Below are 24,904 nucleotides of genomic sequence, written 5' to 3' on the forward strand. Positions count from 1 at the left end.
CGTTACTGCGGTAATAGTACCCATTATTACCATTACTGCGGTAATTTTGCTCTGTGAGCCGTGAGCAAAAATCTGTGTCAAAATGACTGTAGTAACGGTAATAATGTGCGCCCCGCATTGTTCTAAAGAACAACGTGAGGAATTGAATCTGCTCCATTATTTGATATCGCTGTGGTGTAGTTGTGGGCATGTATCACATGCCTAGACACCACTGTAAGTACATAGTTAGTCACAGATTCATGCACAGTGATATCTGTTTGGGCTGAGCTTACATAATAAATGACTCCAGCTATATAACCATCTGATCTATAACTATACTTATTTAATTGTTAATGCCACAAGTGGTATGTAATGATCCTAGGAGGCATTTCATGTCACTTACTATGTAGAGAGCAGAACAGAGTGTGCATCTCCTGTACCCACTGCTGTGCCCATTGCCCCAGTTCTGCTCATGTGCGCACCTAGATTCCTGTCTGGAATGCAAATATGTGTATATAATTTTACAAAGAGCTGGGTAGCGAATTGGTCCAGAACACCTTCCCTTCTCAATTGAGCTTACAATGTAGACTTGACTGCATGGGACACAGGGAGACAACGTGGCTTGTCTAAGGCCATTAGTATCTGACACTGGGGTCTCCATCAAGTCTCTGAGTGTTGTTATTATATGATTAAGAATACCAAGTTGCCTTCTTTAATGGTTAATAGTATTAAGCTGTATACTATGTCTTTATAGTCTATATATAGTCATACATTAGCAGTTGTCTTCAGTGTTTTGTTTTTTTTCAAATTATACAAGGGATTGAACCATTGTCTTTAAGGTAAAGTTGTTTCATAATTAATTGCTGGTAAATAGTCCAACAGTGTTTTCTTATGTTCCTTCTTTCTATTTTGGCTATTCCCGTAGTATGAATAAAACTTGCCACTATTTTCAATTGATCATATAATGCTGCTTGTCCAGATCGGTGTATGTTGTAGTTTACAATTTGATAGACTGGTTCACGGACTTACTGTATATTGTATAGACAACATTCATGTCCGTGTTTTGTGCATGGCTACTACTAATACATGTTTTGTATCTCACAGAGGCACGTAACACAGTCTGGAGGGAACCGTAAATTCAAATGCACTGAATGTGGAAAAGCTTTCAAGTACAAACATCACCTAAAGGAACACTTACGAATCCACAGTGGTAGGTATTTTGATAAGCGGATAGGAGTCTTCTATTTGAAGATAATAACAATTAATGGAAGTTTAATAAGGCTGTGTGCAACATCTGGGACTAAAAAGGGCGTAAACGCTAAACAAAAGAGATAATAGCGTATTTCCACCCATATGCAGAGTCGTACACATCTTGAGATGCGTCCACCTCGCCGATAGCTTATGCGCTCGGTTTACAATAAGTCATCTGTAGAAAGTGCAAAAGATTTGCCTCTTAACAGGCTTATATATGTATGTTTCTACGGGTCTTCATGAGCCGCATTTGTGTACCCACGCCTTCACTGTACTCTGCCTTTGTTACATCCTATTTTGGACATAAAGGACCAGAGCTAGAGTTGTACGTAAAGATGTATCTTAGTGTAGAATTGACTTACTGTTCATTCACGCAACTTACATCCATATCTAGAACTGCACATATCTTGCACTTGTGGCCTTTGCACTTGGAGTCAGGGTCATTACCATACAAGTGTATGATTGTGTTGAGTAAGGGTGTGCATACACTAGTTTAGTTGCCCCTTTGAGATGCATCGTATTTAGAGTTACACAAATCTTGAATTACATTTGCTGTGAAACTTAAATTTTGCACCTACATAAACTGGATGCCAGTTTGGGAGTTGATGATGATGATGGTTGAAACCTTTGCTCTGGATGCATCTGAACTCTAGATTGAAGTCACATATGTCTTGAGACGCTTTCAACTCAAAACAGGTGTGGAATCCCAGGTGGGCAGACACATAAATTCTTGTACACAAATGGGACATGTCTAGTTTCAACTCTAAATCAGTCCCAATATGAGTATAAGTTTCTTGTGTCTACAACGTATGTACTGAAATAACGAGTCCCTTCTGGTGGTATCATACATTTCACTTTATTATACAATACAATGTATAATAGTTGAAGAGGGCAAGTATTCCTAGACACGAGTATCAGCTCATAATAATTTGTTTACGCCATAGATATTGTATAGAAACATTATGCACTTTATTTTATAGTGTAAAATATACCTCTGTATAGAGAACAGCTCTCTTCTCTCAGTAAACCACTTCATAACTTGGAAATGTTAATTCCATTTGTTTGATGAATATTATATATCCCATTACCCCCATGGCCCCTATTCTTAATGTATATTCTATATAATTGTAATCAGTCATTTATTGAAAACATCTTTGTTGTCATGGAAACATGGTCACTTTATCTTACACTTTACATGAAAGCTTTCTGCAATAGATAAGGCATGAATGTTAAAGAACCTTACAATCCCAAAGCTTTTTTATTGACTCCGTGCTTTCATCCATTATACTTTCCACCAGATATATATATATATATATATATACTGTATATATCGTGAATTTGGTGAAAGTTTTTATTAATAGTAGCAGACAACAATACAGAATGATATGAATAATGCATAATAATATGGAATGTAAGGTTGTAGATGAGAATTCTTAACAGTATTTGAGCAATATTTTTGACATACAAATTAACTTTTCTATTCAAGGAGAAAAGCCATATGAATGCCCAAACTGCAAGAAGAGATTTTCACATTCTGGTTCATACAGTTCTCACATAAGCAGTAAGAAATGTATTGGCGTAATTCCGGTTAACGGTCGAGCGCGTTCTGGTTTGAAGACCCCACAGTGTTCCTCTCCATCGCTTTCCGCATCCCCTGGAAGCCCAGCACGGCCACCGATTCGACAAAAGATTGAGAACAAGCCTTTACAGGAGCAACTTCCAGTTAACCAAATTAAGACTGAACCTGTGGATTATGAAATTAAGCCCATTGTGCTTGCGTCAGGAATCAATTGTTCCGCCCCTCTGCAAAATGGGATCTTTACTGGCGGTAGCTCTCTTCAGGCAACCAGTTCTCCTCAGGGTGTGGTACAAGCTGTTGTTCTACCAACTATGGGCCTGGTATCACCTATTAGTATTAACCTTAGTGACATTCAAAACGTTCTAAAGATGGCCGTGGACGGGAATGTAATCAGACAAGTGTTAGAAAATAACCATGCAAGTCTTGCATCCAAAGAACAAGGGACTCTCACCGCTGCAACACTTCAGCAAGCGGGTCATTCTGTGATTTCAGCTATTAGTCTTCCTTTGGTTGATCAAGATGGTACAACCAAAATAATCATAAATTACAGTTTAGAGCAGCCGAGTCAGTTTCAGGTTGTTCCGCAGAACTTAAAAAAAGAAGCCCCATCGGAAATTTGCAAGACTGAAAAATTACCAGAAGATCTGACTATCAAAACCGAGAAAGATACAAAGTTTACAGAGGAGAGCACTTGCACGGTTTGTGATGATCATCCAGCAGACACAAATGCACTTCAAGAACCTAAGCACTATGATCAGAAAAAGAACATTCTACTTCCTGAAAGTAGCAAGCCAGAAACTATTAAATCTGAATCATCTTCTGTAGATGCTACAGATGGAAGTCTCACTCCCGGTCAACCACCCTTAAAAAATCTCTTATCGCTCCTGAAAGCTTACTATGCGCTGAATGCGCAGCCAAGTGCCGAAGAACTCGCTAAAATCGCAGATTCAGTAAATCTACCACTCGATGTGGTAAAAAAATGGTTTGAAAAAATGCAAAGCGGACAAATTTCTGTTCAGTCTTCTAGGTCATCTTCTCCAAAGCCTGAACAAAATGGTATCTTGCCAGAAAATAATGCTGAATTGGGAGATGGTAGCACAGTTCAGGATGGCGCGACTGATTTGCAGAACCTCTCCAAAAATGAGCCCTCTCAACCTGCGGCTGCGGAAGTTTCAGGCAGCGGCGCAACTTCTCCCTCACCACTAAACCTCTCTTCTCTAAAAAACTCTGACGAGGTGCAAGGCAACAAAGAGCAGCAATCAGAACCTCTTGACTTATCCTTACCAAAGCAGCTTGGAAATGTGTTGGAGCGACCTTCAATAACTAGCGTTTACCAGAGCAGTGTTTATTCTGTTCAAGACGAACCCTTGAACTTGTCTTGTGTTAGAAAAGAGCCAATGCAAACGGACAGTGTCACAATATCGGAGCCAACTCTTATTTTAAACCCAAGTGCCAATCCCATAAACATTGCTATTCCTACACTCACTGCCCAGTTACCTACAATTGTTGCCATTACCGATCAGAACAGTGTACCCTGTCTAAGAGCACTAGCTGCCAACAAACGGACTATCTTGATTCCACAAGTGACATATACTTATGCCACCACTTCCACTCCTGCAGTTCCAGAACCACAACAAAAGAGCCTGCAAATTAACGGAAGTCAGGTAATGTGCCTAATGATTCTTTTTCTATTGTTTCCTAACAAAAGTAAGAATCTGCTTATGTGGATGTTAGAATGCACCTAAAAAATTCCATTGAGTAAGCGATTCTAGATGGTATAAACAGATTTAATGTGAACATACTTGTCATCTGCTGTGTGGATGCAGGTTTGTGTTGAAATACTTTTTAAATAAGAAATTCAGTGTAGACATTTTAACAGTATTGTATAGAATAAATTATTATTATTATTATTATTATTATTATTATTATTATTATTATTATCACAAATGTCTGCAGTGCAGTGGGGGGGAAATACAGCATAGTACAAAGACAGAGGCAATACCTTTGTTTCTGATCAGTTGTGTATCTCTCACTTTGGGCCTGATTCATTAAGACACGCAAAACAAACGTAAATTGCATTTTTTCTTAAACACACGTAAATCAGGCACACGCCCGTCCATATTCATCTAGGAGTGGATCTGAAGACCAGAATTTAAACAGTAATTCTGTGCGGACGTTCACTCAAAACCAGAATACCTGTTGTTGACTATGGGTCTAGGTACGCTGTGGTCTAACAGACAAGATACTGCAGAGTACATCCAATATATATATAGAATAAAAAGTCCCCAAAAAACGCACAGAAAAAAACCAAATTCACTTAATGTCACTAGTCAATAATATAGCCATTAAGGACAAACCGTTAAAAAATGTAAAAAGTCTTTTCTTTTTCATTGTTTATTTCATTTATTAGGATGTTATGAATGTCTACTGATTGCAAACACATGCTCTAGCAGCATACACAGCCGTCATCACTAGTAATCAGCACTTACACCAGACCTGTAGCTGGTGATACAACAGAAAGACACGTACCTTTGGGATGCCCAAAGCTTGAATCGGACGTTGCTGCGTGCGCTCGAGCTTACTGTACATTGACTACGTGCATATGCCAAATCCCTTCCCCGTTCTGCCCTTGAAATTGTAGGCTGTCATAAGGGTCTTTTGCACACAAAGACAAATTGGACATTTGCTGCGTTCACTGGTGTATAGTCCGGTTCTTGGCATGCCATAAACGATTTTGCGCAAAATACGGCACATATCAGCATTTATGTTCCTTAATGAATCAGGATCAGGAAGCAGAGATGATATAGTAGATGTAATATGAAATAACTGGGGTTTAAAGAAAATCTCCAATGAGTTAATATCAAAACAACTGTACTTCCCATGGACGTACCATATCTTAGAGTGTCCGATGGCTGTACCAGTACTTCTCCACACTCCTCTCTCCTGCTACCTCTTGGCCTGTTTAAAGCAGATCAGTGAGTGTCAACACCCCTCCCCGTGAATGTACCATTAGAACTAAAGGGGAGTTGATGGAGGAGAAGCTTTGACACCCACTCGGTCTGAGCAGTAAGAGGAGAGGAGGGTGCTGTGTTGGATTGTTACAGCCATCCAACACCCTGGAGGATCAAGCAAACACGAGTATCAGTGGTAAGTACTAGCTCATTTTTCATATTAACACATAGAATGGCTCCTAAAACTACATCCTTTAATACCACTGTCATATGCAGAAGTAATATAGTAACAAACAAAGACAAGTCCTTCAGTCTGATTACACATCTGCCAGGAGGAACTATTGTCAAAATGATGATATATTGTATATTTCAGTTTAAACATAGAGATATCTTATTGTTATTGTGTTGGCAAACAATTTTCCTCAAAAGTTTTACCTTTTGCTATTGTATAGCTGTGGAGCTACAGCTGTTATCATTATAACCTTTGTCCCTCAGTCTCAGTCGCTTGTTACTTTACTTTACTATAAACATTACAGATGGATTGGAGTTTGGTGCACAAGGAGTAAGTGGAGAATAAGAGCTTTCGTTGGACAGAGCTCTGATTTGTTTACTTGTTTGGGATATTCAAGTTAATTGGAATAAAATCATTCTTGCCATTCTACTCTGAGATAAACTCCATAGCTCTCATATAATGTTGTCTACTGCATACATCGTATGAGCCAGACTAATCTTGTAGCGACACCGTCTATCATTATCTTGACATTTTACTTTTGTAACCTTGACTACAGGAGACCCTGGGCCAGCGTCAACTTCAAACACAACCTCCACTCAATTTGCGTTTTTAAAATGAGCATGGACCTTGAGCGTAAGTGCGCCCTTATTCACATCCAAGTGGATCTCAAGATACATTTCCATTTAGATCTGGGTATAATACGCTCTGCCTACACAGCACTTGTCCTGTGTTAACAGACACGACAGACTGGAGGATGAGCTCATGCATATGTGCAATATCAAGTCCCATGAGAACTTGAACAAAAAAAAAATTATAAAAGAAACTACCAACAGATTATACTATAATCTTTAATATAAATGTGTTTTCAAAAAAAAAAAAATCTTTTCTTTGTAGATTAAATACATAAATCAGGATGATCTTTATGCGTACTGTACATTCAGTCCGTTTTTGTACAGTTTCACCTCCCTTACATACACATGTTCAGTGCTATCTAGTGACGCTCATGTGTGTAGTTTTTAATACAAAGACGCTGCCATGACCGTCCACTTACACCTGCCCTGTAGCTGGGGCAAATGAAAAGGCTAAAAGAGCACGTACTGAAGAGAAACCCAGATATTAAGTTGGGCGCATCTACATTGGCACATCCTCCACTCGCTCTACGCTCACCCTTACGGTACATTGGCTATGTACATCCGCCCTTCCCTCCCTCGTTTAAAAATTGGATGACTATTTTGGCCAAATCCTATGTAATATATCATCTCTACCTTCCCCTGGGATCCCCTGAAGGATTGAATCGGGCTGCAGCTTGCTTAAATTAGCGTTCTGTAAGCCACCCATTACTCTCCAATGTAAGAGATTCCACAGAGCTCCTGTTGAAGAGCTATGGACAGATTGAGCACTCCCGTGCTGAGAGCCTATTTGCTACCTGGGAGAACCCCTTGAAATATTACAAAAGTTGCTAATTATTTAGGTAGAATATCAGTAGCGCTAAAGTGTATTTCATTTTATGAGACACCTTGAGTGAATTAATTCATCGAGACTTGATATTGCAGTACTACTTAGCACCTATGTCAACTCTTTCCATCCCTCAGCACAAACCTACACTCACTGATAGAATTACTTTAACATGTGCATCTTAAATGAGGTTATGGCTCATGTTATAGCGGCAATCACTGCAATCAAGTGATTTCAGAGCTCTCAATAAGACTTCTGCACCTGTCAACAGGTAGTTTGGCTCATTCTTCCTAACCAAACTGCTCCCGCTGTCTTAGGGCTGATGGATGCCTTCTACAGACTGCATGTTTCAGTTCAATAGATAGATGTTCAATAGGATTCAGATCAGGGCTCATAGAAGTCCACTTCAGAATAGTCCATTGTTTTGTTCTTTCCATTCTTGGGTGCTTTTAGCTGTGTGTTATGGGTCATTACCATGTTCACCTGCGACAGAGCTTTCTGACACTGGGCAGTATGTGTCACTCCAGAATGCCTTGATGGTCTTGAAATTTCATTGTACCCTACACAGATTCAAGGCACCCTGTGCCAGACGCAGCAAAGCATCCCAAAACATGACCAAGGCTCCTCCATGTTTCACAGTAGATGTGGTGTTCTTTCCTTTGAAAGCTTCATTTTTACTTTTTGTGTCTGTGGACATAGAGCGGATGTGACTTGCCCAAAAGTTCCAGTTATGTCTCATCTGCCCAAAGGATGTTCTCCCAGATTGTTGTTTGACAAAATGCATTTTAATAAATTCCAGTCTGTCTTTTTAATGTTTTTCTGTCTAAAGTGGTGTCCTCCCGGGACGTCTTCCTTGAAGCCCACTGTCGCTCCAAACACGTCACGGTGGTGCGATCAGACACTGACATATCTTGACCTTGGAGTCCAGCTCATATCTCTTTGGAGGTTTTCCTTGGCTCCTTTTCTACCATTCTCATTATCCTTTTGTTTAATCTGTGGTCAGTTGTCCTCATACAGCCGCGTCTAGGGAGGTTGGCTACAGTCCCATGGACTTTAAACTTCTTAAGAATAGTTGAAACTAGTCACAGGAACATTAGGCTGCTTGGAGAGGTGGTCTTATAGTCTTTACCTTTAACATGCTTGACTATAATATTCTTTCTGATCTCCCCAAACAACTCTCCCCATTGCTTTCTCTGGTCCACGTTCAGTGTGGTGCATACGATTATACCAAACAGAAAGTGACTTTTATCCAAAAGATTGAAGACATGTGTGATGGTAATTAAAAAAAACAATTAGTTTGGAATATTACTATAATCCAATTATTTATAATCTTTTCTAAGGAGTACCAACAAATCTATGGAGCCCATTTTAGAATATCTTTGGAGAAGAAGCAATAATTCATCTATTTTCACTGTTTCTTTGCTTTATTCTATGACATTCCAAAGGCATGCAGGTATACATGAGACAATAGGCTTTAATGTCATCAATTGTAAGCAGGAATGAAGCATTGTTTCAATGAGCTGGAAGGGTGCCAACAAATGTGTCCACGGCTATATAGAGAGGATACTAATAATTTTGTAAAGTTCTATTTTTCTGTCTATACCAAAATAATAGACTTAGCTGACAGTGTAAAATAGATATAATGAATGTGACTTGGTTGTTAAAAAAAAAAGTAAAATATTTAGTTTCTCAGCAGCTATGAATATGGAGCATAAATCATTTTAAGTAAAGTGAATACAATGGAAACAAAGCATTTCTGCTGCCACTACATATTTTTGTATCTGTGCATTGGATGAATGTTGATAAAACTGCTGTCGCTGGCTAGCATTGTTCTTTAAGGAATAGCAGCGATAAAATTTGTTTTTGAAATATGTTGGACAAAATTAAATATGGTCCTTTCATTAGAAAATAATGCATCATTTTGATTATAGATGTTGTTTTGCTTCTCCTCTGTATGTTGTTTTGTGTTTGTGTTTTCAGCGGTGTGCAATGTATTTTTGTAACTCTTGTAGTTGCTGCTTCTAGAGAGGATTTGACCAGCTCTCCCCGTGTAGTAATGGAAATGGTAATGGAGACACACGCAGACTTTACACTACACTACTGCCTCTGTCCAGCCGGGGTCAGTGGTTAGTCACACAGCCGTAGCGGAAAACCGGGACTGTGTGACGCTTTGGAAATGGGGTGAGCTAGAGAACAAATGAGAAGCCACAATCATGCACATTGTGGCTAATGGTTGATCCACTGCTCACCTGCAGCCAAGTGGTGAATGAAAATTATCATCACTTTAAGCAGCAGTGCAGCTTTAAAATAAAGGACGTATTTTAAAAATTAGGTGCATTCTTTTAACTGATGTACCTCACAGCAGTAGTACTAGCTTTTTTTTAATCAGACAGTGGAGATAGCTCTATAACAGTTGTATTTTTCAAGTCAATGATTAAATCATAGCTGCCACTTTTTGGGCCTCTCCTTCGTTTGGTCCAAGGGGCAAATTGTGTCCTTGGGCCTGATTCATTAAGGATCTTAAATGAAGAACTATCTTATTTCAGTCTCCTGGACAAAACCATGTTACAACACAAGGGGTGCAAACTAGTTTTCTGTTTTGCACATAAGCTAAATACTGACTGTTTTTTCATGTAGCACACAAATATCAACTTTAGATTTCAGTGTACAAATAAGCTATCAAGTATTTGTGTGCTACATGAAAAAACAGTCAGTATTTAACTTATGTGCAAAACAGAAAACTAGTTTGCACCCCTTGTGTTGTAACATGGTTTTGTCCAGGGGACTGAAATAAGATACCTCTTCATTTAAGATCCTTAATGAATCAGGCCCCTTGTGCTTTAGAGGTGAGGCCTGATGACGTGAGTTGTGTCACTTCACAAGAAAGATAATCTGATTCCTGGAGGGTGGCCTACTCTCCTGTATAGGTAAAATCCCTTTAAATATAAGCTTTTAGACCTCTATCAACATATCCTGTGTTATATCAACACGGAAAGCTAACTGAAGACATACTTGCCTACTCTTGCGACCTCCGTAGTGAATCACATCATCACGGCCCCACCCAGTTGACTTCTCAAGAAGATGTGGAAGGGTGTGGAAGGGTGTCCTGCTCTACAGGGTGGCCGGTAGAACTGCTCAAAATACGGGAGTCTCCCGGACATTCTGGGAGTGTAGGCAATTACAAATGCACAAAATAAATACCTGTATAATGGATTCCTTTAATGATATAGATTCTGTTGGTAATAATTGATGAAAGCAGAACAGTTTTTTATAACTGACCCTTCCTCTTATATTTCTTTTTGCTCATGTAGTAAATATACATATGACAATGTAGGTGCACTGTGTCTGTATAATTTGTATGGGCTTGTATTTATTGTCCATTGTATAATGCTCTCAGCATGTTACTGATTCTGATGCTTTGTTTGCTGTGTCATGTGTATGAGCTATGTCCTGTGTGATTGGTAGGGGTCACTTTCCTCTGCAACGTGGTGACCCATATTAAAATCAGATCTCCATGAAAGAGAACCCAATGGGTTACGGTCTGTCCCCTCTGGGCCTTTCAAATGTTATTATGTCAGAAGGGTGAAGATGCCTAATAATCTAAAGGTGAGATGGGCCCAATATAACTCTCCACCGCGGTCTACTCTGTACAGCAGGTCCACCTTTGTTTCATTGAAGATCCCTACAGCACAGAGGACCCCTACATAGCAGGTGGGGTAAATCCTTTTTATAAAGATTTTACAAAGGTGGATTGTTCTTAAAAAAAAATCCTGATACATAGATTCCCAAAGAGAACTTGATAAGGCTGGAAGTTAAGCTTCAACCCATGACCTGACCTTTATGTGCAACAAGTAAAGGTCATATCTTTCAGAATCCTACTTGTTTAATTTGTTGTCTGGGTAACAATGGCATAAGCACTAATCTAGTGCATCAATTCAAATGGAATGACAATTATCATCATCATTATTTAGTTGTAAAGCACCACAAAACTCCACGGCGCTTGACAGTGGGTATAACAAATCAATAATACATAGAAACAAATAATACATTAAAACAGAACAAGTATATACAAAGGTTGACAAATAAGATGTGTACGTGAGAGAGAGGGTCCCGGCTTGTGAGGATTAGAAGAAAAAGAGGAGCAGGGGATTTAGGTGCAAGAGTGAACTGTTCCTTTTAAAGAGAGGCCGTTTGGACAGTCCTGAAGGATGGGGCTGAACAACATCGGTCACACAATAATTTTAATCCAATTTCCTACCTGGAATGATGGAAAATATCTGTATGTATGTCAGAGAGGTTAAATTATGTGTAAACTGCTGCTACAGCAGGTCACTGCCAACCTCTGCCTACTCATTCTCCACTTTCATCTTTCTGTACTAGAGATCTGATAAACTAAATGTCTGGAGTGTGGTTTCACAGCAGCATTCACATAGAATTAATAGCGTTCTATATATTCTGTAATAAATCCTATTGTGTTGCATTCTGCAGCAGTACTGTACAGCATGTCTAGCCTCAGTCTGGCTGCTATCACTGCATGGTAAATGAAGCTTGGCTGTAATTGTAGGGTCATTAATATCTAGGGTAAATGAGTTTTCATTGCACAGTGACACTATTTAAAATGGTTGTGGACCAAAAGTGGGACAGCATTGTTCATGGTCCGTCATCGATTGTAGGGATCAAACAGCCTTACAGTTACAGCCGCTTTTCCATACATCCAGGTCTCTGGTGCTTGAGGTACACCTATGTGTATATACATTTACTAGAGTGTTAGAAACCAAGATCTTGGCTCCATAGTTTACCTCCTCTAGGGGCAATTCTTCCTTGCACTGTGTGTTGGGGTAACTCTTGGTCGTGTCATTGAGACCATTACAGGTCTGTAATCAGGATCTAGTGACATCACTGGGCTGTGATATCAGATTAGCTGCCATCATATCGTATAGGGGACATGTGCACTTTAAGTGATGTATTCGTTTTAAACAAAGCAAGTTTTCCCTCTTTCAGCCAATGCTGCTTTTCCCAGGTATCCGCTATTAGTTTAACCCTTTATCAATACATAAGCTGAGGGTTTGAAAAAGTGGGGATGTTGCCTATAGCAACCATTCAGATTATAGCTGTCATTTTGTACAAAGTACTAAATAAAAAAAAAAGCTAGAATCTGATTGGTTGCTATAGGCAACATCCCCACTTTTTCAAACCCGCAGCTTAGTAAATCTAGCCCTTGATCTTTAAGGTATCCAGCCACTGTACCAAGTACCACCATGCAATAAGGCCTTTTTCCTTGTTTATACACCACTTTTCATAACTTTATAACAATGACAACTGAGGTTTTCCAATGATTAAAGGGATGGGGGATCAGGAGATATCCAATTGTTTTACAGACCAGAAATAAGTGTTCACAACCATAACTTCAAAGGCTTTCATTGTATTAAAATCCAAGCCTACAAAGGATTAAAATTTTTGAATCGAGCTGTACTTCTTACTTAGAGATGGGACCTCATTTAGAGATAGACATAAGCAGGAAATGACATACACAATAAAAATCGAACTTACGTTTGAATGTTGAGTTGGACATATCTCAAGCTTCATCCATCTCATAAACAGTATATGCATTTGGTGTACAAGTGTGTATACTTACGTCTTATGATTGTGTATAGATGCGGCTGGAGAGTGGTAGTAGTAAATGCTATGGTCCCATTACCCTATTTATATATAATATAATAATGTAATGAATGTCATACTGTATACACAAGGGGAAAAGTGTCTTGACTGTTAATAATAAATTCAAAAGTCATTTCCATATTAAACATAATTAAATACAATTAACTGTAATTAAACACCCTCACGTGCATTGTTTACCCCTTTAAAAAAACAATGAGATTCTTCTTTCTGGCAGTAGTCCAAATGTAAATGATAGCTAATTCAAATAGACAGTCGCAATTTAATATAATGTAGCTGCCAGGCTAATGACTTATTAAGTACTATTAGCTAGAGAGTTCAGTGCGCAATCAGCCAATCAGAATTGGCTAAAGAGTCATGCTGTTGGTCATCATCATCAGCATTGTGTTTAGTTGCATCAGCTCGCCACCACCTGCAAGACATACACCCGCTTAGAGGCATATCTGAGGATGCTTCCACAGTTTCATGAACACACCATAGTACAAGGTTTTGCCTACGCTTTTAGCTAGCGATGTTTTTCAGCAGCTCTGTGTACGGGCCCTTAAGCGATAAAACTAAAATATTGCATCATACAGACGTATAGCAGTAGTATTAGAAAAGGATAGAGTCCAGCTAATTCTGTTTGATCTGGTCTCTAGGGTAAATCTGTGCCTATTGACTTGTCACAACTGAGAGGATTGACTCTCCTTCCTACATCAGGGTTTTAGCTTCCAAACATAGTTCATAATCCTTTAATGTTTTATGCTTTCCTCCGGTCTGGCATCCTGAGTGATACAAACACTGTGCAATTCACCTGCCATCACTTCCACCTGTCATTAAGTGATTGCATTGAACTGAACTGGGCTTCATCTACCAAGCTATTATCAGCACAGGCAATTTCCAACAAATACTTAGCCCTGCGCCAGAAAATGGTTGTATTTATGGCATAATTTTTTTTTTTTGTTATTATTATCCTGAGCTTTGTCTGCTTTGTTTTTTTTTAATATAAAGAGCTGCAATAAATGTCATATCTTTCAAATTATTATGTATTTTCCGGCGTAATAGGATGCATACATTTTCAGCAGTGTATGCTGCATTTTGACAATGCTATAGAGTTCATTTCTAATTTATACAGAGACGTACCTCTATGATGTCACTAGTTGCTAGTAAATTGATTGGCTGTATTCTCTTAAGTATTGGTTCATCCCAAAAAATGGCTGCCTCCACTGTGTATAGGCAACGGTGACATTTTAAATGTTTAGGAGACCCATTGATGCTTGTAGACTTGTAGAAATCAGGGCCTTTCCCTTGAACAACCATTGGGAAGACAATAGACTTTTCACAGTTTGTTTCTGAGTTTGAAATAGATTGAAATTAGATTTTTTTTCCCACACAGTATTACGTATTAACATTGAGACAAATGAAGAAGGATTCTAGGGTGTATATATATTATATATAGATTATATATAGATTGGTGTATATCTGTAATATGGATCAATATGTGCAATATGGTAAAAAGTGTTTTTTCTTGACAATATAAAATAAAAATTGTCAATAAAAAACAATTGTTATCATATTACACATATTGATCCATATTACAGATATACACCAATCTATATATAATCTATATGCACCCAATAATCCTATATCATTTGTTTCCAATTTACCTTTGGAGGGTGGGGACTCCTCTCTGTTACCTTTTGGATTCTATTTAGAAGCTGCATACCCATTTATAAGGATGCCTGGCCCATCCCATCATTAATGCCTTAAGTATTAAAATAAATCCAAAACCTTTACACAAATTACTAAAATAAATCCAGAGAGGGTGAAATCATACTACTCTGCTAGAATGTGTTTGAGACTCTGAATTTTGGGGAGTCCGTCCAGTTTCCTGGCTGTGTAGGCCAGACTCCCAGATCCTGCTTCACTGTCTGTTGAAGAGGACGGTGCCTTGATTTCCGTCACCTCTGCCCTGCTGAATGATGATGCGGATTGCGCGGTAGTGCAGCGGGGGGTCGGGCTGTGATTATGCAAATCATGCCGTCATGCCCTCTGTACTTATCCCTTCCGGTATCTCCCAGAGGGGCAGTCCAAAATGTAGGCAAGTATGGATTCAATTTAAGAAGTATTCACTCACTTTATTTCAAATTTGCAGATACGCAATATATTACCTCAAAAGTCACACAGCCGACATACGACCGCTCGTTCAAAAGTCAGGTCAGTGTGTGCAGTGACACGATAGTCGAAAGTCTGCCCAAATGGACGATTGTCGCCTTATTTGGTTGGTCGTACCGTTTAATATATATAATTCTGCTGTTTTTTGGTTCCATGTGTAGTATACAAAGAAAACTGTTGCATTAGTTTTTATTAAAAGACTTTTGCTGAGTATAATCAGTACCAGTTATATCTATCTTTTTTTCATCATAAATATTAAATATCTGACAAATTGCTTGAGGTGCTACTACCAAATTAAATTAATTGTAAAGTTTAAGAGAACAAAATTTGTTTAATGTAGAGCACTAACAGTCTGATAGTGATATCATCTTGACTAATGATTGTAAATTTAATTTGTTTAAAAAATAACCTTTATTTCTTATATTTAAAATGTTAATCTTAAAATCAGTGAAATAACTACAAAAGTGAAATAGTGAATTAATTGTGATATGTAAAACTTATGCATATACCTATTATCTATTCCATAATTCCTACTGCGTGACATGAAATCATAGTTATACGTTACTGAGCAGTGATAGCTGCTGTCTAGGTTGTTTTTAGTGCTGTCTATACTGTGTTGTAACGCTATAGAAATATTGTGACATGATTTATCATAATATTTGCAAAGGTAGATACATTTGTTGCAGTCCACTGGATTTACTCTTAGGTATGGACAAATTGTTTGAAGTGAATATTTGTTAACTTCAATAGTTTTTCTAAAGCATTTTTATCAGGGATCAGTTCTTTTTGAAACTATAGGCACTTGTTCTGTAAGGAAATCACGCTTAATACAATCTGATTGTTTTGTCTACATATTAAATTATTCCCTCAGTGTTTCCCTTTTTACATAGTTATTGTCCCTGTATAGTATTTGTCAGTCATTCTCTATCCTAGTATGTTTTATGTGGATTGCTATCTACCTTGCATTAGTCCACTAAATATCGGCTAATCAGAGCTAATTTTGCTGCTTTTAAATCTAGATTTAGGACTTTTAATTTCAGAGTCTTAGGGCTAGATTTACTAAGCTGCGGGTTTGAAAAAGTGGGGATGTTGCCTATAGCAACCAATCAGATTCTAGCTGTTATTTTGTAGAAAGTGCTAAATAAATGAAAGATAGAATCTGATTGGTTGCTATAGGCAACATCCCCACTTTGTCAAACCCGCAGCTTAGTAAATCTAGCCCTTAGTAGGAATGAAATAAATCACATTAAAATTTGGATTTGGTATACTCAGCAAAAACCCAATGTGCGTTTTGCTGAAGCTGCTTTTTCAAGGCCTTCAAAAATGTTATGCCTTGAAAAAAGAGCTTCAGGAGTTTTAAATATCACAATTAATTCACTATATTACTTTTGTTCACTGATTTTTAAGACTAACATTTTGAATATAAGAATATAAGTTTTTTTTTTTAAAACAAATGGGATTTACAATCATTCAAGATGAAATCACTATCAGACATTTGTGCACTACATTAAACAAATTTGGCTGCACGTGTGGAAGAAATGAGTGGATTACCTGTTCATCCTTATAATACCCCTCTCTATGTCTCTATGCGATGACCTTCAGCATTGTAGAATAAGAGAATGATTATAGACCGGCACACCTAGGGAGGGGTACAAGGCCAGTGGGGATCACAGAACAGAAGCAGAATAAGTATAACTCTACAGCCACACTGGTTAGATCAGGTCACCCCCTGATCTTAGTTTCCAGGTCAGAGAAACTACTGAGGGGACAACTCCGGGGTATTTCACAAACAGCACAGCTATGGGAGAGTCACCCTCCATAATAGCAATGGCTGGACAAAAAGTATATTGGGAAGGCATTGTGAAAATGAATGTGTGACTCACCAAAAATAAAGATTCCAGGCTGTGATCTTCTTAACTGTGAAACACGGGATGGGAGCTGTATATATTTCAAGGAATGTAATTATGTTGCTTCTACTTAACATGGCAAATTGAATGATCAATAAGGGTAATTTATGAAAGTGCAGGTCTAGAGTTCTTACTGGGAAGCGCATGGTTTACAGGCCAAGATGGTAGCATCGGCAGGGATGCAGAATTCTGCAACTTCTTATGCGAGGGAGGGTGGAATCTGGGTGTTCCTTACTGAGTACACAATAGGCACCCACTCAATGATTCACTCAGTGATTCACCCATGTGTAGAAATACAATTTTTGATCAAAAACGAGAAAAAGCACATTTAGATGCGCTTTCTCTGCTTAGAGATTTTTCCCCCCCTACAAAAGGGGGGATTCTTCCACAGCGTCCCAGGTGGTGGACCTATACTGTCAATGGGATGCCTTTACCATTTTTGCAGACATATATGGGAAACTGAGCAGTATTTTAGGAGAAAAATGGATATGTTGAAATGACCGAAGGGGTAGTTCTAAACTGTTGGTTAACTAGAATGTAATTCTTTCTACCTCCAGACTGACCTGCAAAAGTTTTCTCACACTGTCGGGGGCAGTTCTAACATCTGCAATGAAGGTGTTTGTTATAAATGAGGTGGTCAGTGAGGAGCGTCTCCATAGACAGAAATGACCTGTAATGTTTTTACAGCACAGATGTGTGGATTTATGTTTTCATGTGGGTGGCAGAAACCCTTTTGGGAGGGCTTACCTGGGACGTCTGTGCTTGGTTTTTGTATTTTGAGGGTTGTTGCTGCCGTAACGGATGGTCCTTGGAGGTTTTGGAGTGGGTGGCAGAAACCCTTTTGGGAGGGCTTATTGGAGGTTTTGGAGTGGGTGGCAGAAACCCTTTCATAGCTATAGGCAAAGTATCACGTTCCAATCAGGAATATTGTTAAAATTGCACATAAGTTTAGTGGACATACTCTTATACAGTATCTGATCACAGTAATTATGTTACACCAGTCCTGCTAGGGATGTAAGAAGCATTAAATTGCAGCATTTATTACTCTGAATGATACTTAGGGGTATATTTACTAAACTGCGGGTTTGAAAAAGTGGGGATGTTGCCTATAGCAACCAATCGGATTCTAGCTTTCATTTATTTAGTACTTTCTACAAAATGACAACTAGAATCTGATTGGTTGCTACAGGCAACATCCCCACTTTTTCAAACACGCAGTTTAGTAACTCTAGCCCATAGACTGTATGACTGTAAGCTCTCAGCGGCAGGATCCTCTCTACCTGATGTTTTATGTCTGTCCTCTATCTGTAATGTCTAATGGTGAATGTTTTATGTGTGCCATGTGGTTTGTTTTGTTATTGCATCCATGCATATATAATTCTGCTCGATTGTACCCCATTATCCTTACTGTTCACATGTCCGTCTTATTAGTCAGGCGTTCCGTAATCTGCGGAACCATATATATAATATATATGAACGATGATGATTACATTACAATAGCCACGTGCTGTGCTGTTTATACTACTAATACTGCTGTTTTAACTTACCGTGTGTGAAACGACTTTCTCCACCTTCCATTTCAGGATGAGAGACAGGACACCAGTTCGGAGGGAGTGTCAAATGTAGAAGATCAAAACGATTCTGATTCCACTCCACCTAAAAAGAAATTGAAGAAGACAGAGAATGGGCTGTACGCCTGCGACCTCTGTGATAAGATATTCCAGAAGAGCAGCTCCCTTCTGAGGCACAAGTATGAGCATACAGGTACACACATCGCCACTTACTCTTACCACCTACCTGCCAACATTCCCAGCCGGGAAATTGGGACAAATGCCCCGTGCTCACAATCCACATAAACCACGGCCACATCTGCCCAACACCCACGTAGATCCAAACAACCCACGCCCTTTCTGAATGATGCCAGGTCACGTCCCTCTGGAGTACTGAAAGCCAGGACTGTTGTCAGGTATTTTCCACTAAGCAGTGGGACATTTAAGTATTTGTATTTATGAATTAATAACCTGATAAAGGCTGATAGACTCTGATACATCTCCACCCCCATATGTTGGGCTGAGAGTCTGATACAATCCATATACTACTACATGCAACCCCCTATCATACACCCCATCACTCTACACCAGTAAAAGCTCTGGGAGACAGAGCACAGCCCAGTCCTTTATTAAGGGACTGGGCTGTGTTACTTTTGGGGAGGTGGCAGGGTTCATTTTTAAAACAGCTCATATGTGAAGTTCACCTTTAATAGCCATGTGTTCTAATCAGCATAACAATCAATATTTATATAAGAATAAAGTCATCAAATTTCTCTTTACACGTGTAGTTCACTTTAATATTTACTTTCACAATTTATTGATTAGACTATAGCTGCTTATATTCTACCAATAATATAATTACACCTGCTATGGAACATAGTTACTATGTAATGTGCATATTTCAACACGTAATGTATTCTAGCTACATAGTTCATCTTCTACACATTCTGGGCCTGATTCATTAGTGATCTTATCTGCCGTTTTTTGCTTATCTTAAGCAAATACACTCTGTGCATGCTCAGAAAAGGGAGATAAGAAGCAAAATCCACTGCGTAAGTGAAGAATTTCTTAAGTTAAGATGAAAATCCATCTTAACTTCACTCTTATCTCCCCATTTCTTCTTAAAAATAAGCATCTTAACTTTTGCACAAGATAGGATCACTAATGAATCAGGCCCTCTCTCTTCAGATTTCTAATTAATTCAAGTTAATTTGCTCAGTAAACTTTGTAGTATATTAATGACAAGTAAAATCTGTGAATGCAGAGACGGCAAAGCATTGTGGTAATTGCCTGCTACATAAAAAGACAGACGCTAATCTGCAGATCACACGGGAATCAAATTGTAAATTTACTATTCATTTATTGCTGTCTGTCGACTCATGAATTATTTTATGTTGAAAATGTTATTGAGAAAGAGTAAAATTAAATATTCAGAATTTGGAGAAATAAAAGTTGTTTTGGGAAATTCCAAAAATAAAGGCAACGCAAATCATATGGGTGGAGAGGGTTGTGACTATTCAGTGATTTTCAAAAGGTACCAGATGAGTGCAAAGAGGACAGCGATTCAATGAGAATTTTATTCTCAAGGCAGATAGATACAACTGATGTACTGTGTAATAATATACAGTGCACATGCTTCTGCTTATTCATTATTGTACCCAATGGTAAGGAAAACAAACCTGGTTGGAGTGCACAATTCACTGGAGGTGGAGATCCTCTTTAAATATTTAATAGGTACCATATATTGTTATACATACCTTTCTGAATCTGTTTCACTGCATGTTGGTTCTGCTAACAGCAATCTGTAGTTACAATGCAGAGTTGACAAATGGTTGCATAGGCATTTGTAGCAAGGGTCAAGTGTTGGCAGCATGCAAGGCATGATGGGGATTGTAGTTCATCAGTGCTTTCCATTCTTCCTCCCCAGACAGACTCACCATAGTGTACTCAGTGGCTGAAAAACAAATCAAGTACTTATGTTCTGCAGCCAGGGGCTGGCTGGCAAATTTAAACCCAGGATGCAAGACTTGGCTTAGCAGTCTATTAAGAACATTTTAAAGGAAAAAATAGCAGGTAGCCCAATAACCCAGTCCAAGGTAGCTCACTATGGGACCGGCCTGGGGAGCAGATGCCCAGCCATCCCCTGACTACAACTATAGAAAATAATAGCATTACAGTTTTGGAATTTGAGCACTGTCCTAGGGAGTGTCAAATGGAGAAACCGTTTATGTGTCTGGAAACTTCAGTTTAGAAATGTTGGGAAATCTGTTGATTCTATTAATATTGTATCTGTAAAATGCAGTGTTACAATGGTGAATTCAGCTAGGGAAATGCAATGAAAGATTGTTCAGTAAGGGTAAATATCTAAACTCCTGAGAGGAGACACATTCACAGTATTTGATATAAAAAATATTGCTTGACTCAAGTTCAGTGACTTATTAACAAGTCCCAAATAATAATGAGCACTTGCTTGCAACAGTCCAATTAGCATTCTCTTCAAAGTATTGATTATTAAGCAGTTTACATTGTAATCCATCTTTTGTAGTACTAATAATCATCAATACATTGTTGCTGCAATTTGAAAGACTGTTAAAGGCTGATACTTTCCAGCAACCATGACAATAATATGTGAACTGCACAGGTTGTTTCCATGGTTGCAAAGGTTGCTAACAATTTGCAGTACTTAAGAACCTCTCTGATAAATGGTAGCAACAATGTGTTTCTGCATTTTATGCGAGCAATTTCATGCAGAAATCCTAATTCAAGTATCGGGAGTTATTATACTAAGTTGTAACCAGCATAATGATTTTAATTAGGCCAAATCAAACTAGAGTGGAGGTATTAGTTATAAGGACTACTAGCAGGTCAGGTCTTATAGTGTATTATTATGATTGTTGAAGGTCATGATTTGAGGGCCTTTGCCTGAGTCTCTCTTCCATGGTTACCAGGGCAGAATTACTTTGTAATTAACTTACTTTTAAACTTTATTTTTGTAGGTAAGAGGCCGCATGAGTGTGGAATCTGTACAAAGGCGTTCAAACACAAACACCATTTAATTGAACACATGCGTCTCCATTCGGGAGAAAAGCCCTACCAATGTGACAAATGTGGCAAGAGATTCTCACACTCCGGATCCTACTCGCAGCACATGAATCACCGTTACTCATACTGCAAGAAGGAGGCAGAGGAACGTGATGGCATGGAGCAAGAAGAGACTCTGCAGGAGACCCTCAGCAACGAGCATGTAGATTCCCAAGCTTCTCCATCTCAGATAGACTCTGACGAACACGAGAGCCTAACACGGGAAGATGACAGTGAGAAAGAGGAGGAAGACGAGAAAGATACTGACGATGGACAGGATGAAAAAGAATGTGTTATAATGCATGATCTGGAGGAGACAGAATTAGGAGTTGAAGCAGGACCATTGGAAGGTACATTGAAGGATGAAGAATGTGTAGATAAAGATCAGAATTTGGAACCAGAAGTCACAGAAAATCACGTGTCTGAAAACGACACAGCCCAACCTTAGCTGGTCTCTTGTTTTTTCCAGTATGGGAAAATCTTTTGACGTTATAATGAAATTTATTCTATATTACACATGCTTTTCTCTGAAACACAGTTGTGTGTATACTGTGATTTCTATTCACTACTGTGTTTAAACAAAAAAAATCCAGGTGTGCCTGAATCTCAAACTTAGAAATTTTTCACAGCAATTTTAAAATTTAGGAAACGAGTTTGTTACATGCAACGTCAAAGATATATATATAAAAATAATGACTCAGAAGTCAAAATAAATCAGGTTTTAATGAACCTACTCATCCTACTCATATACACATCTGGAAACTTTGATTTTATTAGTATTACGTTTCTTTATTGCGTCAGTTAGTTTGTACATTTGGGAGAAATGTTTATCTTTTTTTTTTTGTTTTTATTTTGTATTATTATTATTATCGTTACAGACATCTACTAAATCTGCTTCAGTATTTTATTTTATAAAAAAAAAAAATGTGAGTATAACTGCACTACAGAATTCCTTTACAGATAATTCATATTTTAAATATTAATGCTACCTTGGGATGTCCAAGACAAGGTAGAGTTTTATAGATAATATAGTTTGCAGAAATATAATTTACAGCATATTTTTAGCCTTAAAAAGACAGCAGCATGGGAGTAAGAGGTGTGTTCTTATCGATGAGGTTAAAATTGTAATTACGTTTTTCATTAAGCTCCTATTTGCAGGGACTAACAGTTTATTCTGTGGGGGAAAAAAACTGCAAAAATCAGTGTTGTATTTGCTTGAAATATAGTACATATATGAAGGATTTAAAGCTATGTATCTCCTCTTGGCCTTATGCAAGACCTTCTGTGCTGTAAGTGCCATTCTCAGTATTTTAAAGGCAGGAACTTGCCTTTGTTTAATGGTGGTCTGTAATCACTAGCATTTGTAGTATTGGTATTTTTTCTCTTATATGTAGCGAAAGCCAACAACCTTTAAAAAAAAAAAATCTAATTACATTCTTTATTCTGTTAATGTGTTTTCTTTCTATTTTGTCTGCTTTTTTTCCTCCCTTTTAAAAGTACATTTAATTGTTTATTTTATCTTTTTTTTCCTTTACTTTTTTTTCTAACATGGTCTTTTCCGTGGGAAAAAAAATTGCCAATATTTGCTCCAAAATGCTAACTATTATAGACCTTGTTTATTAATGGTGTTAGCTAAAATTACCTATCAGTATTATTTTAAGTTCTTTTAGTCTAGGTCTGTGCAAAGGTTTTTTTTTTTGTTTTTTTTTGTACTGTATGTCTTCAAACCCTGGCAGTATTAATACCCTTCTTACTGACCTGTACCTTTTAGTTTTAGAAAACTTTTATATTTATGTGTCTTATTTTTATATTTCTTTATTTATTACACAGTCTAGTGTATAAAACTGTAGTTTGTATTAATACAATAATATATTTTAGTATGAAATTTTGGAAAGTTGATAAGATTTAAAGTAGAGATACAAATGGTTCTCTTGCATTGAGATTTGATTTTAACAGTGTTATGTTAACATTTATACTTGCCTTGGACTGTAGAATAAGTAACTTGAGACAGGAATGTATTAGATTTACACTTACAATCAAACCCTTGTATCATTATCTGGATTTTGATATGTAAAAAAAAAAAAAAAGTTTTGAAATTCACTGTGAGCCCTGTGGCAAGATGCCGAGCAGTTTATTTCAGATTAACGTTAACCACCAAAATTACTGTCCTTAGCAAGCCAAATTAGACGACTTTACAAAAACAGTGTTTGGAAGTGGGAACAAAGTTTAACATTTTTGTGCCAATTAGTTCCTGTTAGTATTCATGTGTTTTTTGTTTGTTTGGGTTTTTTTTGTTTTTGTATGTTTTTTTTTTTTTTGGCTGGGAAAAAACAAACAAAACATACGTTTTTATGTTCATTGTTATATCATAGTCATTTTCTAGTTTTTTACCAAGCTCCCTCTCTCACAATAAAATACATCAACAAGTTTTTATGTGTCTGTTTTATTTTGTATTACTTTTCTCCATTAGACATACTATTCTGCTACACACCGGATATGGTATTTTTATAGTTGCAAACAATTTTACCGTTATAAAATGTCAGTAGTGGAAATACATTGAAAAATAGATATCAGTCAATCAGGAATTCGCATTTACTGCCACGCTGGCACAAAGTCAGAGGATTTTATCTTATAAGGTCTGGTGATAAAGTCTAAAGATAAAGGACATATATTTTAAGATTTATCATTATAAGACAAAATTTATGCTACCTGTTTATTATATTTTTGTATTAATGGTTTTGCAGTAATTTATTTGGGATACAATAAAAATGAGTTTCTTGAATGAAGTGACTCTCCTATCTGTAAGTGTTATTTTTCACTTACTACCAACATGAAACAAGTTGGCCACCCTTACTTACTGAAGTGGAAAAGAAGTTCCGTAATGTTGGCAAAACACAGGAATCATCATCATCATAATTTATTTATATATCGCCACTGATTCTCCGCAGCGCTGTACAGAGAACTCACTCACATCAGTCCCTGCCCCATTGGAGCTTACAGTCTAAATTCACTAACATACACACACAGAATGACACAGACAGGGAGAGACTAGGGTCAATTTTGTAGCAGCCAATTAACCTATCAGTATG

At 37.8% G+C, this 24,904-nt stretch overlaps 1 protein-coding gene across 2 annotated transcripts in view; it reads left to right on the forward strand.

Annotated features, from left to right (window-relative positions):
- The window catches only part of ZEB1 (zinc finger E-box binding homeobox 1), a 111,136-nt gene extending 86,890 nt beyond the window's left edge, over window positions 1–24,246 (forward strand). For both annotated transcript variants that reach the window (XM_075212029.1, XM_075212030.1), the window contains exons 6-9: window positions 1,084–1,189; window positions 2,717–4,473; window positions 18,768–18,948; window positions 21,731–24,246. In XM_075212029.1, coding sequence (XP_075068130.1) covers window positions 1,084–1,189; window positions 2,717–4,473; window positions 18,768–18,948; window positions 21,731–22,263 — 2,577 coding nt within the window. In that variant the 3' untranslated portion in view covers window positions 22,264–24,246. The remainder of the gene's footprint in view (window positions 1–1,083; window positions 1,190–2,716; window positions 4,474–18,767; window positions 18,949–21,730) is intronic.
- Window positions 24,247–24,904: the final 658 nt, after the last annotated feature.

The sequence above is a fragment of the Mixophyes fleayi genome, chromosome 5 (assembly GCF_038048845.1).
Source record: "Mixophyes fleayi isolate aMixFle1 chromosome 5, aMixFle1.hap1, whole genome shotgun sequence".
In the NCBI taxonomy this organism is placed as follows: Eukaryota; Metazoa; Chordata; class Amphibia; order Anura; family Limnodynastidae; genus Mixophyes; species Mixophyes fleayi.